This window comes from Peromyscus leucopus, chromosome 7 (genome assembly GCF_004664715.2).
Source record: "Peromyscus leucopus breed LL Stock chromosome 7, UCI_PerLeu_2.1, whole genome shotgun sequence".
NCBI classification, from domain to species: domain Eukaryota; kingdom Metazoa; phylum Chordata; class Mammalia; order Rodentia; family Cricetidae; genus Peromyscus; species Peromyscus leucopus.
In genome coordinates, this window is record NC_051069.1 from 86,787,780 (window position 1) to 86,810,791 (window position 23,012).

The 23,012-nt window shown below is 46.1% G+C and overlaps 1 protein-coding gene across 5 annotated transcripts in view; it reads left to right on the forward strand.

Annotated features, from left to right (window-relative positions):
- The window catches only part of Nmnat3 (nicotinamide nucleotide adenylyltransferase 3), a 129,891-nt gene that overhangs the window by 25,059 nt on the left and 81,820 nt on the right, over positions 1 to 23,012 (forward strand). Inside the window, exon 2 of one of the 5 annotated variants that reach the window (XM_037207858.1) lies at positions 6,043 to 6,126. The exons of the other annotated variants lie outside the window; for them this stretch is intronic. Within the exon in view, the coding sequence (XP_037063753.1) occupies positions 6,081 to 6,126 (46 nt within the window). The 5' untranslated portion in view covers positions 6,043 to 6,080. The remainder of the gene's footprint in view (positions 1 to 6,042; positions 6,127 to 23,012) is intronic. 5 annotated transcript variants of the gene reach the window in all.

The following is a 23,012-nucleotide window of genomic DNA, read 5'->3' on the forward strand; positions in this document are numbered from 1 at the left end:
AGAATATGAGTTCAAAACCATAAAAAGTATCTCTTAACATACTATTTAGCTATGTTTACTGTTGTTTATATGGCCATGATTTCTCTTTGTTACCATAGGAGTAGCTTTTTTTTTTTTTTTTCCTGCATCCCATTTCTCTTCTAAAAGACATCCTGAGATCAGGGACTGTATGTACCCTACTCATCTCCATCCTCCAGGACCAAGTAGTTGCACACAGACCTTAGGGATCTGGTTGGTGTGTGCAGTGGCACAATTTCTTGGTGAGTAAGCCATGCCAGGAACAGCATCATTTAGCTTATCTGAGCTGCACTTTCAAAACCAGCTGTCATCGGAGCACATTCTCATTTACATCTACTCTGCCAGTTAATGTCACATGCTAATTAAATGGGTCATTAAGATGCCAATAGGTCTGCAACTCCATGTGGTACAATCTTTTCACTTTCAGCCGGGGACCTGATCTCATTGCTTCCTATCCATTACCAAGGCTTGTCCTCAAGCCCATTCCCAGCCACCCTCGCACCACCACACGTGGCCCTGCCCCAGACCTGTTGGGAAGAGGCCCCATAGCAGTTAACACCGCTGGTTCCAATCATAGTATGACCAAGCATTGGAGCGACGAGTGTGCATCTGAGTTATAGACATTGTCATCTTCAATGTCCCCCTAGAGGCAGACAACACAAACGCTAGAGTGCCAGCAGATAGAGGGCTTGCTTGCCACCCAGGGCAGTCCAGCTTCCAGTGAACGGCTCTTGGAGTTGCCGTTCCTGGCACCAGCCAAGCCCTTAGCTCGCTGCAGTCTCCACCGGGTTTAAGGTAGAGATCGCTGTGAGCAGATGCATTCTTCTGGAAGACCGAGCCAATGCAGCCCACAGCTTGCATGGCATTTTTTGAACTCGTGCTATTTTATTGCCCTGGGCAAAAGGATGTGGCGGCGCTTACTTCTTCCCCCCCTCTGTGGCTCAAGCGCTTTAGTAATTTAAAAATGCATTCCTCCTCCTTCATCCTAAGAAGTAAAAATAATTATAATAGAAAACCGGTAATTTGCAGCTGCGATGCCAGGCTGATAATCAAAAACTTGTAAATGAAACATGAGCATATGTTTATCACTTCTTGAAATTAGAATGCAATTGAACGGAGCTGTGGCCTCTGAGAGAGGGCATTATGGGAGGGAAGGCAGGTGTAGTTGTTAGCTGGAGACCTGCCTGCTAATGAGGCTTTTAAGCTGCCTTTGCTTCAGGAGCAGTGAATAAGGAAGGCGTCCCAGGAGAGGCCCAGGTGTTCAGGGGACCCTCAGGTAATGACTCCTGGATTGCCCACTCCCTTAGGTAACAGCTCACCAGCCACTGCCCCCAGGATCAAAGTTTAACTGTGGTAAGCCAGAACCCTTTCCACCTGCCTACTCCGCCTGCCCTCTCACTGTCCCAACGTGCCCCAGAGCGTCCCGCTTTCCCAGATTTTTCAAACAGCATGTCTCTTACTTATCTGCCTCAATCCTATTCCTCCTCAAAGCACCTGTTCCTTCCTCCTTGCCCTTCTCCCTCAAACTGGCTGGGCCTCTTCCCTACATCCAGACTCTCTGCTTTTATTGTACCAGCTCTTCCCCTGAGCTGTGACCCTCTGCAGCTGGCCTTTCTACCTATTACTATCCCAGACAAGCCGCTGGGCAGGGATGCATCTTGCCCTCTGGCTCCTGATGCCCAGCAGGTGCCATGTGAAGTTTGTGATATGAAAAGCTAATTCATGGCAGCTAAGGGCTTTGAAATGAGTTTAAAGTCCTTCTTTGAGAAAGAGCTGCTGGGACTTAGTGTCGTTGATAAAGTAGCCCACAATGCATTCCACAACCAGGTGAGCGGTTCAGAATCCCTACATCCATCCTCACCTTTGTGTTGGGCAAGAGATGGATCATGAGGTACACCTGCTCAGTCTATGAGCCAAATAGAAAATTGGGTGGTAAACGCCTCCCACCACTCGGCTGTAATCACTGTCGCTCGCCTCTTCTTGTGATATTATTAGAAGCCTGAAGGACTTACAAACGCTTTCAGCATCTGAAGGAGGTCAGCCCTAATACTGAATTGGTTGCAAGCCTGAATTTTTTTTTATCCTATTTGTGCTCTTGCCCAGTGCCTAGCTCACTCTCCTGGATGGGTCGCCAGACTCAGTTTCTGTCTGTAAGAGGCACGTCTGTCCGTGCCCCGGCTTCTCATCCCTACCCTATCACAGTTTCTGTGCCCCGGCTTCTCATCCCTACCCTATTACAGTTTCCGGTCTGTGGATGAGGGAGCCACACGTTTACTTCTCAGTCAGCCCCTGGTTTGCACTGGGCTTTATTTTTGTCAGCAGTTCATTGCCACGTGGTTTGTTCCTCACTCCTTCTGTTGCCCTGAGCCATGGAGAAGACGAGTGGTCAACCATGACCCTGTTCTGAGCATCTCACCCATAAGACCTCTAGTGGGGGACATTCCAGAGTCATTCTTGTTGGAGTTCTTGGTAAGAATTTCTATTGCTGCGATGAAATACCATCATCAAAAGCAACCCGGGAAGGAAAGGGTTAATTTCATCACACATGTCCAGATCAGTCCATCATGTAGGAAGTCAGGAGCTTCTTGCCGGCTTGCTTCTTGTGGCTTGCTCAGCCTGCTTTCTTATAGTACCCAGAACCACCAGCCCAAGGGTGTAATCGCCCACTGTCATCTGGGCCCTCCCATATCAATCCTCAATCAAGAAAATGTTTATAGGCCAATCTGGTGGGGGCATTTTCTTAACTGAAGTTTACTCTTCTAAAATGACCCTTGCTTATGCCAAGTTGATGTAAATCTGGCCTGCACACTTGTTCACTGTCCCAATGCAGAACCCTGCTGTGTTAGCTATCAGAAATTTTAATCTGGACCACAAGAAGGGAGAGAAGAGCTGGGCGTCAGGTAACAGGTACCCTTCGTCAGATACCTTACCTTGTCTCCAGTGTGCTGACATACAGACTAGCTGTGGTCTGGTTGCTACCCCCCAGCCCAGGAATGTCGCAGAGCTCTAGGTCTGAGTCGGAACATGTTGCCCTCATGATGCAGGTAGTGAGTGAATGGAAGTAAGATGTGGGAAGGCTGGGTAGCCAGTCTGGATCTTCAGTAGGAGTTCTAGGGAGGGACAGACTGGACTGTGGCCCGCTGATTACTCAGCATTTCCAAGCCAAGGTTCTGTGCCAGTTCAGTTGTGTTCAGGGCACAGAAATGGGAAGGCAACAAGCTGAGCCCTCTGCCCACACCCTGCTGCTCCTATCATGTGGGCTAATACTTACCAGGCAAACGTGTGGTTCTAATGTATTGGAGCCAGGTGTACTTAGTTAATGCAGTCATAGGACCTTATTAAATAGTAGAGAAGCTGAAGGACTGTGAGTATGGACGGAAGGAGTTTTGAGTACTGAATTGAATACTATGGAAAGAGTCAAGCTGGGAGTGGCTGCCCGCTCACGCACATTCTCCCCTCCAGGGGCTAGTGAGGGATCTAGTCCAGAAAGATGGTTGGAGGTAGAGGAAGGGAATAGATAGAAAGCCTCTTGTGGATTCTGGCCTACTATCGCTTACATTTTTGTAGGTCACTTCTCTATCTCAAATAACCGGAAGTGGGAAATTGTTGCTGATGGATAGGGTTTGTGGAATCTCTATCCTGGTCTAACTCAATACCTGGCCCTGGATCCAGTGACCTTCTTGTGCCCATTTTAATTTTAATCTGGAGTCCACTTAAGACTTTTTAAAGAATTCTGTTTTGCCATTTCTTTCTGCTGTCCCATTCAGTGAGGAGGGGCAGTCATGAGTGGGGTGGGACTGAGGGGCTAACTGCTGAAGCTGAGACTTACACAGAGTCACCAGAGCCAGCTCACGGCCCTTCTAGGCTAGGAACAAGTGATGATGAACGGTGTTGAAAGGCTGCACAAGGGAGTGGAAAGCCCGAGCCCCAGAAGGAAAAGGGCCTGGCCTGGCATTGGGAGGGAGTAGAGAAAAGGAGGCAGGCAGATGTCCCAAAGGGGAATATGTGACTTGGTATGGATGCACTGAGAAAAGGCAAGAGTCATATGCTGGATAGTTTTATGATGGTGCTTCATTGCAGCAATAGCAATCCTAACTAAGACAAATTGGTACCAGGAGTGGGGTATTGCTGTTACACGCCTGATCGTGCTTTTGGGAGGCCTATGGAAGGACTTTGAAACTTTGGACTAGAAAAGCCATTGAGTGTTGAGAGCTCAGTAGACTGTTCTGTAAGGAGCTTGGGAGATAAGAATGTTGAGAACAGTGCAGAAGATGGATGCCTAGCTTGTGAAGTTTCAGGGGGAAGTTTGAAGATTCTATCAAGAGCATTTGCTATTTTGAATTAAAAGTCTGTCATTCTGGTCAGTTGGGCCTGAAGAGTCAGCTGCGATTAACAAGATACCAGCACCGTTGAAGTGAAACCTTTGTGTCACTGGGACAGATGATGCTGGTTAGCTGGAGCTAAGCAATTATCGGTGATTAAGAAAAGGCCAGCATCATCAAGGTGAAATCTTCTGGGAGGTATTTCCTTGGGGTAAGCACACAGAAGCTATATTCCAGAAGTGGCTGAGGTTGTACCTTGTGCTGGCAGCCAAATTTGGTAGTGTAAGAATCACCAGGTAGTACTGGTTTTGAAGGCATGAAGGAGTCATGGACAGCAGCTGAGGCTCAGTGCTGTGTTACAGAGTCCCTGAAGAGAGCCCAGGAAGAGGCTGTTGGTGAAAGTGCCCCCCAGTTGCAGCAAGGGACCCCAGCAGTTTTGGAGATGCCAGTACCATGGGATGACCACCAAGGACAGCAGCAGCTGTAGAGTGGAGCCAGCCAGAACCTAGAAGACAAGCTGTGTGTACTGCGGAGGGTAGAGCTGGAGAACTGACCCAAACCCTTTGGAGGAGCCCAGAAGAGCATAAATGAATCCCAGATAATTGGTCATTGAGTTATTTACACTGTTGGGGTTTGGTTTTGCTTTGTTCAGGTTGTCCTCTGGTTCTTCCCTCTTGAAGTAAGAAAGTACTTAATTTAATTTTGATTTTATAGGAACCCACAGTTGAAAACTTAAAGAGAGAGAGGGTTGGAGGAGAGGTAGAGGGGGAGAGAGAGAGAGAGAGAGAGAGAGAGACAGAGAGAGAGAGAGAGCGCTAGAGCTATTTGGGGGTTTTACAGAGAATTTGGATACTAAAAGAAATTGGATTTTTTTTTAAAGACAACTTTTGGATTTAGAAGGCTGTGGGACTTTTTAGGTTTGTAAAATGTTTTATATTGTAATGTCTTTATTAATATGGGATCTTGGGGATGAACAAGAAAAGTAAAGGTTGTGGCTTAACAGTGATGTGTTTGTGTGTCAAGTTGACAAGGGGTCAATTGTATTGGTTAGTTTCATGTCAACTTGATATAAGTAGAGTTATCCAAAAGAAAGGAGTCTCAACCGGAAAAAAAAAAATGCCTGCATAGATTCAGCTGAATGACATTCTTAATTAGGATTGATAGGGAAGGCCCCAGCCCATTGTGGGTAGCACCACCCTGGGCCGGTAGTCCTTGTTTTTATAAGAAAGCGGGCTGAGCAAGCCATGAGGAGCTAGCCAGTAAGCAGGACCCCTCCATGGCCTCTGCATCAGTTCCTGCCTCCAGGTTCCTGCCTTGTTTGAGTTTCTGTCCTGGTCCCCTTCAATGATGGACTGCAGTGTAGAAGTATAAGCCAAATAAACCCTTTCCTCCCCAGCTTGCTTTTTGGTCATGGTATTTCATCACAGCAATAGTAATCTTAAGACAAGTAGGCTCTGAGAGGACTGACTGGGTAATGGTGCTATCATTTGTGGGGAATTGGAGGCAGTGTAACTACACTAAGGGACAGAGGGCCTTCCAGGTGAGGGATGAGCCCCAGGGAAAGGACGGAAGCCAGCAGCTCCAGGCCAGGTATATCATAAAAGGGGACCAAGATGATAGTGTCATTTATTCAGCAAGCATTTATTAAACACCTCTGTGTACCACCTTGAAGGCCATGGATGCAAAAATAGATTTGTCGTAGTTGCAGGAGGACAGCAAGAGACCGGGTGTCCACTCACCATGCCACGAGCAGAGTTGATGAAGGACAAAGCCATCACAGTGAAAGGTGCATCCTGGGAGATTGAGCTTTGGGAAGTGATGAGTGAGGGATGGCCAGCGTTAGGGCCTGGGCAGGGCAGGGAGGGGGCAGGGAAGTGCGGCCTGAAGGAGGATTCACAAGGACTAGACACAGAATGAGAAATGTTGGTGTCTCATACTGCAGATGTTTTTATGCTTGAAGCTGATTCAGGAAGATGGTGGCCACCCACCTGCTGGTAAGTGATCTGTTAGGTACTTAGAGAATAATGGCTTCAGTTCACACAACCATTTTATGACTTCTGCTTTCAATTATTTTTTAGCTGAACAGTTTTTAAAATGATGATGTTTTTAACAACACCCCCCTTTTTTTCTTCTGCTGTTCTGTGACCCACAGAGAAGTGTGAGGTTGTTTTGCACTTGAATTTAAAAATAAAGTATTCCCGAGTCCCATTTCATCTGCAAGATGACTTCTTAAGGACCAGTTCATCCCAACATGCATTTTTATAGGATGCAGTGGGAACAGAAAGGGACAGGGTAACACCAATCATTTGTGACATTTGTGAAAAAGCAAGTCCTTGAACGTCTGATGTTCCTGGTTTCTGTCTTTTCCTCTAACATTTGAACTCCACCATTTCGGTAAAATAGGAGGAAGGTCCTTTCCACAACACCCATTCTGTACTTTGAAACCTTTTAGGTCCTAAGGGCCTGCTGCTGCCCCTCTGTGAAGTGCATTCTGTCCACTCTCTCTCTGTCACATTCACCTTTGAACTTGTAGAGTTCCAGCTAAAGTTTCTGCTCTGGGGACAGCAAAGCTACACTTAGTTCTACAGCAACCCCAGCCTCTTGGGGTGGGGGGGCAGGGGCAGGGGTGGGTGGGTGGACATGGGCGGTGCTTATTGATCTCCATCCCCTCTCCTAGGGAAAGAGGCTGCTCTTGCTTTTGAAATTAAAATGGATTTAATTGGTTTTGGAGAGCTTTGCCATTTCACTTAAACATGGGAACCTGGGAGGTAGCTAAGAGAGCAGTTGCCATCCTAGTTCCTTTGTTCACTCCCACCCAGAAGACACCTGGAAACCCAGCCAGGCAGTGTCCAATCCTAGCTCATCTTATCATGCAACCTTAAGCAAATTAGCTCACAACTGCGGTCCAGTGTGGGTCCAAGGTGGAGTAGCAGCATCTAGTTGAAATGGTGTGTGTAAAGCAAGGGCAGAGTGCCTTTGATGTGGTTGGTAAAGCCTTTGCCCAGATTGCACAGGAACTCCAGTTTTTCTCCAGGACTCAGAATTACTCTGCCCTTCGACACTGACCGGTAGGCCATACCAGCAAATGTGGGCCACCCTCATTCTGACATTGGCCTGGAGATGTACCTAGGGTCCTTAGGAACTAGATCTCGTCATTTCGGATGGAAAGCAGTTCAAAACCAGAGGGTCAGCTGCAAAGTGCCACACGTCATAGCATCTGCCCTCTTAACCTCACAGACGTTAGGCTGACCTCCTCTCAGAACATCCTCTGGCTTTTTAATTATTGGCATCAATGGATGTGGAATCATCTGTGTTGTTTTTACTTAACACAGACTCTACCCTAGGAAAAGCAGGGCCTTCTTAGAGCCAAAATGGAAGCTATGTGGTGAGTGCCATCATTCAGTTTTTTAGATGTAAGTTTCTCACCTGAAGTATTTTTGCTTAGCCGGTATTTGTATATCATGCCTTCCGTCCAAGTTCTTATACAGTGACCCGAGTGTCCTACGTCCTTACTGTTTCCTATAAAAACCCAGTTAAGTCTTCAGAACACTTGAGATGAAGGTACTAAATTTTCTTAGTTCCCAAAATGTCTTCCTTTTGTGGCTAAAATGCTCATGTTAGATTAAAGCAGAAAGTTATTTTAAATAATCATTTCTGAGTTAGCAAAGTGAGAGGGATTTCTTTTAAAGCAGTGTAGCAGTTTTCTCTGGTTATATCTTGAATCCCACTGTTGAGAGGAAGTCAGACCTTCCCATCTGCAAGTGGTTGTGAAATCGCTGAAGGGTTTTAGATGGATCTGTCTCACTTAGAGTGATGTCAGCGCTTTGTGCTCCCAGGAGGAAGGGGAAAGGAAAGCGTTGCCCTGGGTCCTCTTTAACCTTGTACTTCTCTCAGTGTCCTCCCTCCAGGGAGAGGCTCGTCTGTGTCTTCCCAGGTGCCTGTCTCTGCAATGGCACAGCCCTCAGATACACCCCCCCACCCCCCAGACTGGAACTGGAGAGCTTGCTTTCTGGAAGGCCGTGTCCCCCTGTGCTAGAAATCCCGGTGCTGAGCTACAAGTCTGAGCCTGGAGCCCTGAGCTCACTTGCTCTCAGACAACCCAGACCAAGGAACATCATGTCAGTTTCTCAGCAACAAGACAGGTGGGGTGTGACTCAGACATTAACACTGTGAATGGGAAGCACAGAGTAAACGGGACTGAAAATTTCAATTCATTGTGATTCATGCTTTAAGACGGAGTCGCTCTACCGTAGAAAAGCCCGCTCCAGATCCTGGGTGTCTGTGTGACAGTTTGTTTTAAGTTCAGGAGATGAAAGTCTTGAAATTTCTATTAAGGAATCTTAAAGTGTCACTGCTTTTAAGATTGGCAGCAAATCTTGGCAAAATCTACTTGGAAGAATAAACAGTTCATATTGTGTGGGAGGAAGAGGGGCTTGGTTTCCTTCAGTAGGCAAACCCCAGTGATTTCACAGATGCCATCTCAAGCAGTCGGGGACTTGTGACTGTCAAGCAGCTCCATAGCGTGTGTTGCAGACAGAAGTGACCATGTCCGTAGGTGTCCTAAAGGGACTAGAATCATAGTTTTGTTTGTTTGTTTCGAGGCAAGGTCTTTCTATTACTTAGTCCTAGTTGGCCTAGAACTCGCTGTGTAGACCAGGCTAGCCTTGAACTCACAGAGATCCACATGCCTCTGCCATGATAGAGCTCAGTGTCCTTTACCTGGCAACAGCGATGGAAACCAAGATGTAGCCATCAGTGACAAACCCTGCAGGGACTGTCGGCTTACTAGGAAAAAATGTCTTCCTTCCTGGGGGTGAAGGGACTGTCAGAGAGTTCTTTCTACGTCAGGATTATGTATACCTCGCTTCAGCTCTCCTGGGAAATTGCTGAGTCAGTAAATAGGGTGCTGGGATACTGTCACTGAGAGATCTCCATTGTTCCCCAGGCTTCATGCCACACAACCAAAAGGTTTATGTTGATGCCATTTTTATCTCTGTTTCTTCAAATATATAGAAAGACTATGGCAACCCCCATCCCCTTCTGAGGTGATGTGTTCAAAGATACCCAGCAGCCACTTTAAACAGTACATGGCACATTGTGCTGCCCTCTAGAATGGGATTCGGCTTCCTTCTTAACCAAGCACATCCTGGATGCTGTAGCCAGAACTGTTGTTCTTTAAGGAACAACAGCTGTGGTGATATTTTATTTGTGCTGAAATGTGATTTGATTTGGATGTTAATAAAGTTTTCCTGGAGATCAGAGGTCACATAGTGAGCCATAAACAGAAGTCAGGCGGTGGGTAGCCCACACTCTTAATTCCATTCACATGGCAGACAGAATCTCTGTGTGGTCAAGGACACAGCCAATCGTGATGACACATACCTTTAATCCCAGTACCAACCATAGAGACCTGGAGGTCTGTATAGACAGGCAGTGACGAGGAAGTCATGTGGCTGGGCTTAGATCCAATGAGAAGGCAAACAGAAAGGCAATAAAAACACAAGTCAGGCAGGAAGACACTCTCTGGGGAAGCCACAGTGATGAGGTGGTAAGATAAGGTAGTCTTTGCTAGTTCTTTGATCTCTTTGGCTATTACCTCTGTATTTGGCTCTGTGTTTCTTATTTAATAAGACTGTTTAGAAATTCGTCTACAAACAGCAAAAGTTATCATGGGTTTCTTACTCCTACTTCACAGTTTCATGGAAGATATTTGTTCTCACTGTAGATCTCCACATGGGATTGTTTTAAGGTTTATTTTTATGTATGTATATGTATGTGTGTTTGTGAGTATATTCCACATTGTGTGCAGGTACCCACAGAGGCCAGAAGAGGGCATTGGATCCCTTAGAGCTGCAGTTACATGCAATTGTAAGATGCTTAGAATGGGATCTGAAAGAGGATCTTTTTTTTTTTTTTTTTTTTTTTTCAAGACAGGGTTTCTCTGTGTAATTTTGGTGCCTGTCCTGGATCTTGCTCTGTAGACCAGGCTGGCCTCCAACTCAGAGAGATCCACCTGGCTCTGCCTCTTGAGTGCTGGGATTAAAGGCATACGCCACCACTGCCACTGGGTGAGCAAAGGCTCTTAACCATCTTTTCCCAGGAATTTTTTGGGTGTGTGTGCTGAGGGGAGCACATACATGTTCATGTGTATAAAATGTTCATGTGAGTGAGGGTGCACATGTCATGGCGTGCGTATGGAGGTCAGAGAAGAACCTCAAGTGTCAGTCCTCACTGTCCACATTGTTTAAAGCAGGGTCTGTGGTTCACCTCTTGGTGCCAGGCTAGCTGGCACATAACTTCTAGGCATTCTCCTGTCTCTATCTCTCATCTTGCCATAGGCATGCTGGGATTACAGGTGCACACCACAGGTACTCTATCCACCAGGCTGTCTCCCCAGCGCAGGATGGTTGTTGTTGTTTCGCTTTGTTTTTCCTTTCTTTGTTGGGAACTTTCACTTTATCTGTAAAAGGAAGTACTTTGCAGCGTTAGCATACCCAAACTGCCAGCCAGCATCACTTCGATTGTACATGGGAGCCATTTCCAAGTAAAATGCAGGTTACTTGAGCACAAGCATTGTGATGCTACAAAAATCAGACCTACAAAGCAGATGGCTACTGAGTGATTAGTGGGAAGGTAGCATGTACATGGCTAATCTGAACTAGGAGATGGTTCATGTTTTGGGTAGAGTGAAGCAGACTGGTACAGAATGGCACATTTCACCGTGCTCCACAGAACAGCATCAAAACCTTTAAAAGTGTGTAAAGAAAACTCACTTCAGTTTGAAATGGCATGGCTGTAGCCCAAGTGAGTCCACTACTCTTGCCTTCTCCCAATGCCTGTTCCTTCTGTAGAGTTAGTGGCTTACTGGACACTGGATATATTCCTACCCAGTGAATTTATAAATGTGTGTAGACGTATATACACTGTGTACCATTCCTATGTATTATACTAACATAGATCACTTTGTTTAACGTGAGACAATGCATAATTCTGCCTTTAACTTGCATTTCTTCATCTAATATTTACTCACTAATAATCTGCCGTATCAATATATATATATAGAAACATGCCACTGTTTTTCATGGCTATATAAAACTCTGTGGAGTTTAACCAGTCCTCTCCTGGCAGACATGCAGGTTTCTGACTTTTTGTTATTGCAGACAAGCCTTGAGAGAACAGCCTGCTGACATAGTCTTATAGCCAGCTGGCCATGTTTATTAGTAATTACACTTCATTTGTTTGAAGATGTTCTTCCTACATAGACACCTATGCCCACACACATACACAGATGTAGTTGCACTATGAGGTAAATTTGTGGGAAGTTTCTTAACTCCTTAATGTCCTCTGCCCACTGCATATTTACCTGTTCAGATGTTTGTTTTAAGAACCGAACACTTGTTCTCCATGCTCTCTACTTCCTGCTTCAGGAGCGAGCACACCCAGAGCTAGGAGTTGGTCCCTGATGTTTAGCTCTCTTGTAGCCCACATACTAGAGGCTGAAGTTGACGTCTGTTAAATTACCTAAGAGGGCCCGAGGAGTTGGCTCAGCTTGCAAAACACTTGTGACACAAGCATGAGGCTCTGAGTTCGGACCCTCAGCACCCGTATGAAAAAGCCAGGCATGACCATGCATTCTAATGCTAGCCCAGGAAGGGCAGCAGTAGGCAGACCCGTAAAGGTGTGGGGGGGAGATAGGAGACCCCTAAAGTTTAGGGTGGAGATAGGAGACCCCTAAAGTTTAGGGTGGAGATAGGAGCCCCCTAAAGCTTGCTAGCCATGTAATCAGTAAGTACTAGGTCCAGTGAAAGACCCTGTCTCAGAAGATAAATAGAAAGCCACCAAAGGAGAGTCCTGGCATGATCTCAGGCTCCACATGCACCCACAGGCATGTGTAAGTTTCCTTCAAATGACAACATGTCCTGATGGGCAGGTGGATGAAGGGTCATGAAACTCAGAAAGTAAACAATTCACAAGTCTCAGTAAGTTCCTGAAACAAGGTTCACAAAGCCCCTGCCCAAGCCTATAAAAGTGTAACCATTACTGGAAAAGGAGACTCTAACATGTCTAGTTCCTGGAAGTTTTGCAGAAAGCTCCCTGGTAGCAGCATCCCTGAGAAGTCACCCATGTTGGAATGTGCTTTTCAGTGATCCTGCTACCTCTGAGTCATTCAGACTCCTGTAGGTGACCTCTTACCCATACTTCTGTAAGTGACCCCAATAAAACTCATGGGTTCACCAAGTTGGACTTTGGTGGGATGGTTACTTTGTTCTTTCAGCAGTGCCTTATCTGGAGGGAAGAGATGTTTGTTTATAACTTCCTAGAGCACTTAGTCATACAGCATCAACACGTGTGCACATACACAATCGCTGAGGAATCACAAGAGTGTTTAGGATAGCTATTGTACAAAGTGACATCCTTCCTACTAACAACCTCTGTGATATACCAGTTTCTGATAGCTACTACAACAAATGACCATAAACTTGGTAGTTTAAAACAATAGAAATGTACATATTTACTCACAGTTCTGGAGGCCAGAAGTCTAAAGTCAAGTCCCACACAACAAAAATCACAGTGTTAGCAGACACATTCTCATGGGAAGGACCAGGAAAGTCTGTTCTTTGTTCCGGCCATGGTGGCTTCCAACATTCTGTCTTGATCAGGGTTGTCTGGAGGGACAGTACCATAGAATGGATGTGTATTGTAAGAGGGGATTTGTTAGATTGGCTTATCTTATATAGTACAGGCTGGAGAGTTCAGCAGCTGCACACTGCACACTGGGAAGGAGAGAACCCATAACTGCTCAGTCCATGCAGCTGGATGCCTCTGCAGTCGCAGTCTGACCCAGAGACCTGGAAGATTTCCAGAGAGGCTAGTCTTCAGTACACACTGCAAGGCTAACCAAGTGGAGCCTGGTGTCAGTAGACGGTGGCGGCAGTGATAGATGCTCTCACCAGTGAGAAGCCAAGGCAAACAGGCTCACACCGTTTTTTCCTCAGACCTCCTTATATCCAGCCCCCAAGTTAGATGGCACTGCCTATTCTGAGGGAAGAAGAGCTTGCCCTATCAGCAAATCATCACTGGAAGCATTCTCACAGACATGCAGAGGTGTCTCTTAGCTGATCCCACATTCCATCAAGTTGTCAGTCAAGATTAACTGTCACACGTCCCTTAGTTTGTGACCTTGTCACTGCTGACTTCAGAACCAGCCTTCCCCAGTTTCCCCTGCTGTTTCTTTACACAGCCTCCTCTTTGTATGTGTCAAATCCCCTTTTCTGTCCCTCTTATAAGGACACATAGCACTCCCGCCTCAATAGCCTCAATGACACCTGCAAAGACTTTTTAAATAATATAACATTTAGTCTGGGGTCTAGACTATGATATCTTTGGGGGGACGTTATTCTGTGTGTCTCAGTTTCCCATGTACGTTAAGTTATGACAGGGACATCTTTGAGCCCTTTGGAAGAATGCATGTGCATTCACAGAAAAGCCAGCTGTTCTGTTTTGTGCACTGAAAAATTGGCCTCAGAGATGAGGTGGCAGAGTCAGGGTCAGACAAAATTTCTGGCTGACATGCTCCTTGAACCAGAGAGTGCTGGCACGAACAGCGTGCACACCTCAGCACATAGCCTGTCTGCTCTTTAATTAGGGCTGCTTAGCTCTTTGCCCTGTGTGTACAGGCTGAAAGGAAGCTGAGAAGCTGCCTGCCTTTTTTTTTCTTATAGAACAAACTGCACTCTAACAATGAGGTAGTTTTCAGACTATCCAGATGGACACCCGGGTGCTCCACTGTTGTTAAAAAATAGTGGAGGGTTCTGGACAAAAGTGAGGGCAGAAGGCCAGGAGGAGTGCATGCCTGTCAGGCAGGATGTACCATTCAAACACAGGATGAGCCTGTGAGCACACATTGATCTGACAGTGCTCAGCGTTACAGTTTTGGAATTGGACCTGCCCTGATCACGTGAAAGCTAATGTCTTATGCTTCCATTTCTCAATTTCACAGCAGACTCACATGCTCCTAAACTGTGCAGCTCAGCATACTGCGTGCATTCTAGGATTTGGTCCAAATGGCTTGAACTACTGCCTAGTTCAGCAGAACTCCCTTTGGCCATGGCTTGTTAATACATTATAGAGACATCAGGACAGCAATTCGGGAGTATGTACAGGCAGGTGCAGAACATGTTTCCCCAAAGAGCTTCCTAGCCAGATAGAAGTCATCTGAGGAATAGAGGGAGAGAGATTACTGGTCATGTCAGTTCAGAGGCTGCAACACAGAGGGACCCCTAAACCAGAAGAGGGGGCTCATGTGCCGGAGCCCCCGTATTTGTAAAGAGCCTTGATTATAGGCTGATCTTCAGAGATACTATATCATCTGCAAGAAGGTTGTAAAGGGCTGGGGGACTTGCTCAAAGACATGGGTCTTGAGAATGACTACATCTGCCTGTCAAAGGGCACACACCATTGTGCTCACGAGAAACATGAGCCTCCGCCTAGGGCCTGTTGGTATCAAGCGTAGGTTTGTAATCTCAGAGAGGTCAGTGCCTGCTCTGCAAGTATTGCTAGTGAGTCCCAAAGACTGAGGAAGAAGCTAAGCTGGTCTGCTTCGGGCTCAGGCAGCAGTCGTGACTGAACTGCCCACCAGTCAGGTCTCATTTCCACACAACACAGCAGTGACACATACCATTAACTAAATGTTGGGTAAACACAGTTGAAATTGTTAATCACAGCCCCAAACCTGGCTCAGGTCTCTGATTTCATAGGTCATCGCTTGGATTTGCAGCTGTCTGCTCATCACCATGGCAGTCTGTTCATAGCTGCATGAAGAGAAGGTAGGCTGCTGGGCTTCTGATTTCTAGAGGAGGTGCTGTTGCAGAAGGCTGGAGAGAACTATACTTGGTTATGTCGTCCCCAGCAAAGCCTTTAGCGAACACCTGTGGTTGAGTGTCTGGCCTTTGCTTGCTTCTTCGCCACTGCGTGTGATGCTCTGTTCTGCCTTTGTGGAGAGTCTGGCTGAGTTTCTACCTCCCTGGTATTTTGAGGTCCTCATAGTGTCCTCTTGTGGCCTTGAAAAGTTTGGCAGCAATGACAGCTTGTTTTATATTGGGGAAAGTAAAAGAATGAAAAATCTAAAACAGAGATGTTCTTTTGAGAACCCATGTGTGTGTGTGTGTGTGTGTGTGTGTGTGTGTGTGTGTGTGTGTGTGTTATGTATAGTATATATGCATATATGATGTGTGTGTGTTATGTATAATGTGTATATGATGTGTGTGATGTACGGTATGTGTACATGATGTGTATAATATGTATAGTGTATATGTATATATGATATGTGTTATGTATAATGTGTATTTGTATGTGATGTGTGTTATGTATAGTATGTATGTGTATTTGTGTGCTATGTATAGCGTTTATCTGTATATAATGTGTGGGTTATGTATAGTGTGTATGAGTATATGATGTATGTTTTGTATTATGTATAAGTGTATATAATGTATATGGGGGGTGTTCTCATGTCACAGAACACATGTGGAGGTTAGAGGACAGTCTTGGATGTTGAACCTTGGACCTCATCGTCCACTTTGTTTGAGATAGTGTGTCTTGTACAGCTGTGTACACCAGGCTAGTTGACCTGTAGGTTTCTATGGATTCTCCTGTTTTCTCCATCCCATCCCTTTGTAGGAGTACTGGGATCATAGACCCACCTTCAGGTCTGGCTTTTAGGTGGTTTCTGCAGATTTGAACGTGGGTCCCAATACTGGTGTGGAAAGCACTTTGCTCACTGAACAATCTCTACAGCCCCTCTTACTTAGAATTCTTACATTTCATTTTAAAGCTTGTCTGAAAATAACTAGTCTAAGAGGATTTGAGATCTTGTAGGAAAGACAGCCGTCACGCCATATTCCTTGGCAATCTTTGTTTCTTCATTGCCAGAATCCTCCTAGCTTAAAACAAAAAAAAGCCTAGATGACCTGTGAGTTTATGGGACAGACATGGCCACCAATGCCTTCTGTTTGGCCCCATGCTGTGGCCTGGAACCCGCTAGCCACCCATTGCTATAACTCCTACAAGTGTTTGAGGTCCTATAATCAAGCACAGCTCAGGGTGCCCTGTCTCCTTTCTAGGCTCAAGATTCCCTAATCACCTTCCATACAAGGACAGCTGGGCCACACTTGTGTACACAGTCTCTCTCTTTCTGTCAGAAGTAAAATAATTGTGTGGCATATGGAGCAAGTGTGGTCACGGCCTCAGAAGTCTTTCCTGACAGTCCTCCTCAGTTGTCCTTCATGGGTCATCAGGGCAGTCCCGGATTTATTTTTGTGTTTCTCAAGAATGGTAAAGGGGTTAAGAGTTCACCTTCCTTACAAATTACTGAGCTGGCATCCGACAGCCTCATGAATACTGGAAGAAGACACAGAAATCCTGGCCAGAGACTGAAGACATTGCAGCTGTAGCAACAGCTGGGTAACAGGATTTTCTTGTACCACTACCCTTGGCTGCAGTTCATCAGGGTGAAGGCAAGGTCAGGTGACATCTTCTTAAGCAGTGGATTTGGTTACAAGAGAGGAGCCCTGTGCTGGCTAGTTTTAACATGACACAAGCTAAAGTCATCTGAGATGGAACCTGAATTAAGAAAATGCCTCCAATAAGACCAGGCTGTAGGCAAGCCTGTAGGACGTTTTCTTAATTGGTGATTGATGTGGGAGGGCTCAGCCCATTGTGGGTGGTGCTATCCATTGTTTGGTAAATCTGGATTCTATAAGAAAGCAGGCTGAGTAAGCCATGAGGAGCAAGCCAGTAAGCAGCACCCCTCCATGGCCTCTGTATCAGCTCCTGTCTCCTCACTTTCTCTCAGTGATGGACTGTTGTAAGTCAAATGTGTAAGTCAAATAAACCCTTTCCTCCCTAAGTTGTTTTTGTCATGGTGTTCATTACAGCAATAGTAACCCTAAGACAAGCCCTATGCTTAGGGAGTCCAAATATTTTGAGTGACACACTTGCGTGTCCTTTGTTCCAAAGATAGACATCACCTTTATTATACCATTCAGCAGCCACACCCGTTTCTGTCCCAGAAGATGATAATATCTCCACCTTCTAAGGCTGCTGTTCACTTCACAATGTCCTTGAGACATTAGTCCTGAACAATGAGCATTTGATGCTTTCCTTATAAGATAAGCAGAAGTTCAAGTGATCCATGGATGATTGGCCCTCAATGCTGTCCTGTCTGAACTCATCCGTAGTCTTAGTTGATACATGCTGTTCTCCCTCGCCTCTCTGCTGCTGTGTTAAGACACTGACCAAAAGCAACTTGGGGAGGAAAGAGTGCTTGGCTTACACTTCTAGGTAATAACCTGTCTTTGAGGGAAGTTGGGCACAAGAAAATCCTGTTACCCAGCTGTTGCTACAGCTGCAATGTCTTCAGTCTCTGGCCAGGATTTCTGTGTCTTCTTCCAGTATTCATGAGGCTGTCAGATGCCAGCTTAGTAATTTGTAAGGAAGGTGAACTCTTAGCCCCTTGAGGAACTCAAGCAGGGACTGGAACGGAAACCAGAAGAAATCTGCTTACTGGCTCACTCCCTGGCTCATAGGTTTCTTATTCAGCCCAGAACCCCCTGCCTAGGGATGACCCATGATGGACTGGGTCATCAGTCAAGATAATCCCTCACAGACATGGCTATGGGCCGGGCTGATCTGAGCAGTCAATCTTTCAGCTGATGCTTCCTCAGATAACTCTAGGCTGTGTCAAGTTGACAGCTGAAGCTAACTAGGACATGTCTTACACCTCCTCCAAGCATGCCCTCTGTTTAGTGCTGGGGGATAAGAATAAAACACTGCCCTCAAGGAGTATACTGTCCAGACAATGGAGAGAGAGTCAAGTATTATGAGGCTAGATATAAGAGGAAGGATTCAAAGGGCTGAAGACCAGAGGAGCCCTCCTCCCCTACCTCAGCCTGGAAGGGGCAGGCCTTAGGAGCCTCAGAGGAGATGGGCCCTCAATGTTGTGGCTGTTATCCTGGTCTGAACATGTGAGAGTGAGCCCAGTGCTCAGGGTGGGTAGTAAGTAAGCAGATAGGATGTCAAGGCAAGGGAAGAGGTCAGATGACTACCAGTTCCAGTCTGGGTACTAGCTGGACCACAGTGTCATCCCCTGCTGTCGTGAAATGGCGACTGCATTTTTCTGCCAGACACAGAAAACCTCAGAGCTATAGCAGTGTGGGACTTCTTTCCTAATAGTAAGTATGGCTTTGTGCCCACTGCCAGAGCAGAGCAGAGGCTCTGTGCACAGACTCCAAGTTAGACATGGGTATAGGCAGGAGAAGGACAGAGACTCTGCGAAGCCCTTGGTTGTGACTCAGAGTCAAGGTCTTGGATGGGGTCACCCAAGCAGTGACCCATTTATAAAATTAGAACAAAGTGTAGGTTCAGACGGGTGCTCCCCCCCCACACCCCCGCATAGGAGGGAGGAGCACTACAGGGTAACGCAAACGGGGCAAGGCAGGGTGTTCCCTGGGCTGAAAGTGAGAACAGAGACGGGAGGGTGGTAGCTAAGCCTGGCTCTGCCGTTTTGACTGAGGGACATTTCTTCCTTGGTGGCTCCTACCTGCTCCAGCCTAGACCCTTCTGTGAAGGGTCTGCAGATCTACAGAGCAAGGCCAGGATAGGCTCCAAATCTACACAGAGAAACCCTGTCCTGAAAACCAATAAACAAACCAACCCTTTGCTAGAGTAAGGTGATGAGCTCCTGAAGTGGCAAAAGGGAAGGTTTCTGTAAGGATGGCTGGCCGTCCCTGAAGGCTGGCTGCATCAGGGTGAACACCAGTGAAAGATGGGGGGAAGTGGGGCTAGGGGATGGCTCAGGCAGCAAAGTGTTCCCAGGCAAGGAAAGTTTGCTTTCCAAAACTTACATAAGAAGCCAGGTTTGGAGGCATACACGTGTCGTGCCAGTTCTGGTAAATAGAGACAGACAGATCTCTGGACTGACTGGCTAGCCGGCCTAGCCTGCTTGTCAAGCTTCAGGCCAGTCAGAGAACATACCTCAAATAAACAAAGGTAGATTGTACCCGAGTGCGGTGGTCTGGATGAGAATAGCTCCCATAGGCTCATATAATTGAATGCTTGGTCCCTAGTTGGTGAAACTGTTTGGGAAAGGATTGGGAAGTGTGGCCTTGTTGGAGCAGGTGTGTCACTGGGGGTGGGCTTTTAGCCATGCCTTTCCTGGTCACTCTTTCTCTGCCTCCAGCTGTGGATCAGATGTAAAAGCCTTAGCCATTGCTCCAGTGCCATGTCTGCCTGCCTGCTGTCATGCTTCCCGCCATGATGGTCACGGACTCACACTCTGGAACTATAAGCAAGTCCCCAATTAAATATTTTCTTTAGTAAGTTGCCTTGGTCCCAGGGACTCTTCACAGCAACAGAAAAGTAAGATGCTAAGAAATGACACCTGAGATTGTTCTCTGGCCTCCACATGCATGCACACAAATGTGCACCAACACACACACACACAGAGAGAGAGAGAGAGAGAGAGAGAGAGAGAGAGAGAAGAGGAGATACCATAGCAAACTGGTAGGTTTGATCTTACATAACTAACGGAGTGGTTGAGTCTTCTTCAGGCAAAGGGACAAACGGCCAGAACAGATTTGGAAGTTTTAAGCACAAGGAAAGGGAAAGAACTTACTTTCTGGAGAACCTTGTGTGAGACAGACTTTCTTCTAAGTGTTCATCATGGTCATTGCTGGCAACCCTGGAGGTGATTTCAGCTCTGTGATTATCTCTGCCTGTGGGTCACTGAGGCTTGAGATGGCTGATGAGCCCACTGTAGTAAGTACAGAGTAGTCAGATATTTCCAGCCCTCTACTAGAATGTATTTTCTAGTTCATTTTAGTAGCATGGAGTCCACAGAAGTGACATGTGCCAATTTGTGACCAAGGTACATTTCCTGGTAAGGGACCTCCTAGAGTCCTCTTTGTCTCCTAGTGGCTGGCTCTATTCAAGGTGGTAGTTGATCTCCTGTCTTGAGTCCTGATTTGAGGAATAAATATGCAGGGTGGATGTCTTAGTTAGGGTTTCTATTGCTGTGACAAAACATGCAAGTTGGGGAGGAAAGGGTTTTTTGGCTTACATTTTAATATTGCTGTTCATCATTGAAGAAAGTCAGGACAGGAACTCAAACAAGGTAAGATCCTGGAGGCAGGAGCTGATGCAGAGGCCATGGAGGGGTGCTGCTTACTGGCTTGCTCCCCATGGCTTGCACAACCTGCTTTCTTATAGAACCCAAGACCACCAGCCCAGGGATGGCACCACTCACCATGGGCTGGCCCTCCCCCATTGGTCATTAATTAGGAAAATACCTTATGGCTGGATCTCATGGAGGCATTTTCTCAATGAAGTTCCTTCCTGTGATGACTCTAGTTTGTGTCAAGTTGACACACAACTACCCATTACAGTAGCGTTCTAAGCTTCATGGAATGAGTGTATAAATAAGCAGCAAACTTTATCTTAAAATTTGGAGATGTTAATGCTGCTTACCTGTCTTCTCTATGGACAATCATTCAAAGTAACTCAACTGGGAAGTTCTTCATCTGAGTCCATGTCTGTCTGTCTTGTTATCAAGTTGCTATGCACCTGTAGGGACCTGTAAACAGAATCAAGACCAGAGTGGTCTAACCTGGTGTCATCTGCACAGATGTGGTGAAGAGCAGGTAGAAAGGCATATGGATTTATTCAGTGAGCTTTGGAACCAGATTTCTCTCTCCCCCAGTTGATGGTAACCTCTGCATGGCCCCCTATCAGACATGACTGCTGCCCACAGGCTCTGGTGGTTCTGAGATTTTTGCCTAGAGCTTGTGGACAGCTGAACCCTCAGAACATTGCTAAAAACTTCATAGACTCTGATGTCTGGAAATAGCCCAAGTAACTTGAGGTTTGTTCACTTGTAAATGTTTGAATATCGTGTCCACAAATTGCACATTGAGTAACCCAATTCTGAGGCACAGCTGTTATTTGGAAAAGACCCATCTAGGAGCACAAGCTCCTTGCAAAATGATTGTGCTTCATTTTTGTCAAGTACCAGGAAATGATTAAACCACCAAGCCATATGGCAAATGCCCACTCAAAACAGAGTGCAATGGCACTGTGTAATGAGTCTGCTTTGGGGGAGTCGATGGGGCAGCGTCTGGTTCCTGTGATGTACACAGGCACAGACTTGCCTCTGCACATTTCAGGTTTCCACAGTCCTGAGTAAGGACTTTTCCATCCATGAAAAATTCATATAAAAAATTAAGTTAAATCAGACTTTTTTTTCCCTTAGGTGTATTTTTCTTTTTAAATGATATGCACTTGAATTACTGCATATAAAATGAATTTAACTGAGGTCACAGAAACTTGTAAAAATTTTACGTTTTCATTTTTTTATGCTACTTAGATCAACATTCTGTAGCTATCACTCTCTCCGTTAGAATCATGTTCAATTGCACATAACAGGAAAAGAAAGAAAACAGTGGTGGCATAGAAGATTATGATCCATAAAGATGACCCCAGCTAAGACTCCTAGCAATAGTGGAGAGGGTGCCTGAGCTGGCCTTCTCCTGTAATCAGATTGGTGACTACCCTAATTGTCATCAGAGAGCCTTCATCCAGAACTGATGGAAGCAGATGCAGAGATCCACAGCCAAGCACTGGGTGGAGTCCTCCTGAAGAAAGGGAGGGATTGTATGAGCCAGAGTGAGTCAAGGTCATGACAGAGGAACCCACAGAGACAGCTGACCTGAGCTTGTGGGAGCTCATGGACTCTGAACTAACAGTTAGGGAGCCTGCATGTGACAGTTGTGTAGATTGGTCTATTTGTAAGGGTCCTAGTAGTGAGATCAAGACCTGTCCCTGGCATTTAGTTGGCTTTTGTGAACCTGTTTCTCAGGCAGGATTACTTTGCCCAGCCTTGATGCAGCGGAGGAGCTGGGTCCTATCTCAACTTGATGTGCCATGCTTAGTTCAAGCCCCATGGGAGGCCCATCTGTTTCTGAATGGAGACAGGAGGATTGGATGGGGAGGGGAAGGGAGCGGGAGGAGAAGAGGGAGGGCAAACTGTGGTTGGTAGGTAAAATAAGTGAAAAATATTAATTAAATAAAATAAAAAATTTTTAAAAAGATTATTTCTTCTCCAGTTGGAAGATACCAAGAAGTAAACAGCCTCAGGCTAGTGTGGTCATTAGACTCTTGTTTTTTTCCTAGTTTGTTTTCTGTCCAACTAGAGTTGGCCCTTGTCCTCAGCATCCAATGCCATACTCTAGCCATCACATTGCAGGCAGAAGGAATGGGGATTATAAGAGACATGCTTTTGTTGGCTTTGTTTTGCTTTGCTTTGTTTTGTGACAAGGTCTCACTATATAACCAAAGTCAGTCTGGAAATTGTGATATGGTCCAGGCAGCCTCGAACTCCTCATCCCACTGCCGCAGCCTCCCAAGTGCTGCTAGGATTATAGGCATGAGCCACCATGCCCAGCAAATCACAGTAAATCTCCTCTCCCAAAGAGTGTTCCTGGAGGTGCACTAGTCAGTCATCCATCTCCCCCCGCTGCCCAGAGGACTGGGAAAAGTAGTGGTTGCTCAGTTAGAGGCAGGGATTCCTAACAGAAAAAGGAATGAGTCTATGGGGGCCTCTTGCTTCTTGTCTTCTTGAAG